Source organism: Macadamia integrifolia, chromosome 3, assembly GCF_013358625.1.
Source record: "Macadamia integrifolia cultivar HAES 741 chromosome 3, SCU_Mint_v3, whole genome shotgun sequence".
Lineage (NCBI taxonomy): Eukaryota > Viridiplantae > Streptophyta > Magnoliopsida > Proteales > Proteaceae > Macadamia > Macadamia integrifolia.
The window spans coordinates 27094536-27097005 of NC_056559.1; the positions used below are offsets into that span (position 1 = coordinate 27094536).

The 2470-nt window shown below is 39.0% G+C and overlaps 1 protein-coding gene across 1 annotated transcript in view; it reads right to left on the bottom strand.

Annotated features, from left to right (window-relative positions):
* The window catches only part of LOC122074301 (casein kinase II subunit beta-1-like), a 3152-nt gene extending 682 nt beyond the window's left edge, over positions 1–2470 (bottom strand). Inside the window, exons 1-2 of the mRNA XM_042639132.1 lie at positions 1792–2470; positions 3–244 (exon numbers count right to left, since the gene is read on the bottom strand). Of these exons, the coding sequence (XP_042495066.1) occupies positions 3–244; positions 1792–2020 (471 nt within the window). The 5' untranslated portion in view covers positions 2021–2470. The remainder of the gene's footprint in view (positions 1–2; positions 245–1791) is intronic.

The following is a 2470-nucleotide window of genomic DNA, read 5'->3' on the forward strand; positions in this document are numbered from 1 at the left end:
CCCCCCCCAAAAAAAAAATGCTTACCATGAGAAGATTCAACATCCAAAATCAGATCAAGTGCATAATCGTAGTAAGGAACTTGACTGCTTAACCCACAAAGGTTAAAATCATCTTGGATGTACTCATCATCAACTTCACAAAAGAATTCATTTCCACGCAGATTGCAAAACCATGAGATCCAAGATGTGTCATCGCCATCAGAACCACTGACATCAGACTCTTCACTGTCTGTTTCAGATTCTTCTGAAATTAACGCAAACAGGAACTTCATCAGCAAATTAGAAAGAATAATATTCCAGAGCCTGTACATTAGAAACCTGTCAGGCTGTCATACAGTTTGGTACTTAGCAGAATAACGTTGTTCACTCCCAAGGATGATAAGGGACCAATTGAAATCAAAAGCATTATAGATAATGCACAATCAGAACCAATGGATTCCCTAAACTAAAATCATAAGAAACCAAGAAGACCCATGAGTTCCACATCATATTGTATTTATTTACATGGGTTGGATAAGAAGTATCTATTATCCTGTAAAGTACAAAGCTATCTGATAAAAAAAATTGGAAACAAGTACAATGATCAGATATGGCAAAATAAATGATTGCACTTTGGTATGGTAAGGATAAGAGAACATAAAAAAAATACATAATTAATCAATGATTATAAATGACAACACGTAATCTTTCCACTAATCATCGAAAAGGAGGCAATATTACTATTATTAACATAGTTGTCACTGCATATAGGTGATCCTAGCCGTTAGAAGAGGGAAAAAAATAAAGGCGTCGCTTGGCGACCAAGGCGCCCCTTCTAGCAAAAGGCACATGGACTCCTAGGGGACACCTCGCTAACTATGATTATTAGATACCTGTCAAATTTCCGATTAAGGGCTGAGTAACACAATAATAACAAACTAATAATGCTCACCACCCAGACTGAATCTTTCTCCAGGAAAATGAATGTTTGTATATTTTTATTATATGACCTTGTTGCATACACATAACACCATGACCTCCCTACTGAGAAATATTTGAAGATGGTTACTATAGTTTCGGATAATCAAAGAATTGATTGGCATCCCACATAGGATAAGCCCAATTGCTATCCCATCCATTCATGGCTAGTGAGCCCGACTATTCCAGTTCATGATGTCAAAATGGGATCTAAAAAAATCCTAAACAACTTCCATTGGCAAAACTTCTAACGAGCATTATGTGATCTCTGACTCCATCGATCCGAACACAACCCAAAACTTCCAAGTTCGAACAATTTGTATGTGTCACCTAGACTCACCTACCCAATTCCAACTGCTGTAGGAAGAAATTTCTGAAGTACAAAATCTCTCAACTGTGACCGATCAGTCAAAGCTTCAAGCAATAGCAACCATTCTTTGTCCACAAGAGCCAAATTTGTACTCTGCAAGCTAGATTGGACATCATTTGAAGGCTCTAACATTCAAGTAGCAGCAACAAGTTTCATCAATAACCAATGTTGAATCCATCTGAACATATACACCCTAATGCTGGAAAAATCCTAGCCCCTTAATCACAAGATATTAAACTAAGAATAGCCTAAGACTAAAACAGCTCGTCCCCACCCCCAACCCAACCCCTAAAAAAAAACAAACCAAAGAATAATGACTGCAAATTGCCACTAAAACTTCATATCTACGCTAGCAGATGACCTCTCAAACTGATCGACACCACAGGTACGATTGAGAAAAAAAACACTAATTGAAGCAAGACCAAGCAAAATAAATCAAGGTGAAAAAAAGTAGTAAAACTGACCGTCGGACAACTTGTTCTTAGCGAGAGACGAAGAACGAGTATCTCTATGATCAGGCGGCGGTTTACCAGCTGAGGTAGACGGAACAGACAACCTATCCCTGTCCTTACCATTCAATCCCTTTGACGTCGAAGGAGACGATTTCTCCAGAACCTTATCCAACGCATCATTGATCCGCTTACGATCGATAGGACCGATCTCCGTCTTAGATCCGACTCCGCCTCGATACATGTCCTTCCCTTTCCTCTCCCTAATTCCACAACTTTGATCGCATAAAGTTCCTCAGACCCCTCCCCCCAACATAATGATAATAAAACCTCGATTTCTGATAAAAAAGAACAATAAAACACTACGAATCAGAAAGGAAGAAGCTTGATTATCTGATAAAGTCAGAAAATCGTAGAAAATTGGAGAGAGGGATAAAGATCTAAATAGTGAAAAAGGGAGATTTGAACTTTTAGGTTTCGGAAGGAGAGAGAGAGAGAGAGAGAACGAACCTCTCGATCTCGCTTTCTCGAAGACAGAACGCGAGAACAGAGAGAGAGGGTGTGAAGGTTAAGAAAGTTTGCCCTCTCGGCTCCGGCGAGGTAGCTATCACCGACGGGAGCTTTTTAGTAATAGTCGCATAGACCATATGGCTTTCGATTCCAGCTTTGTTTTTTTTTTTTCTTTTTTTTTTTT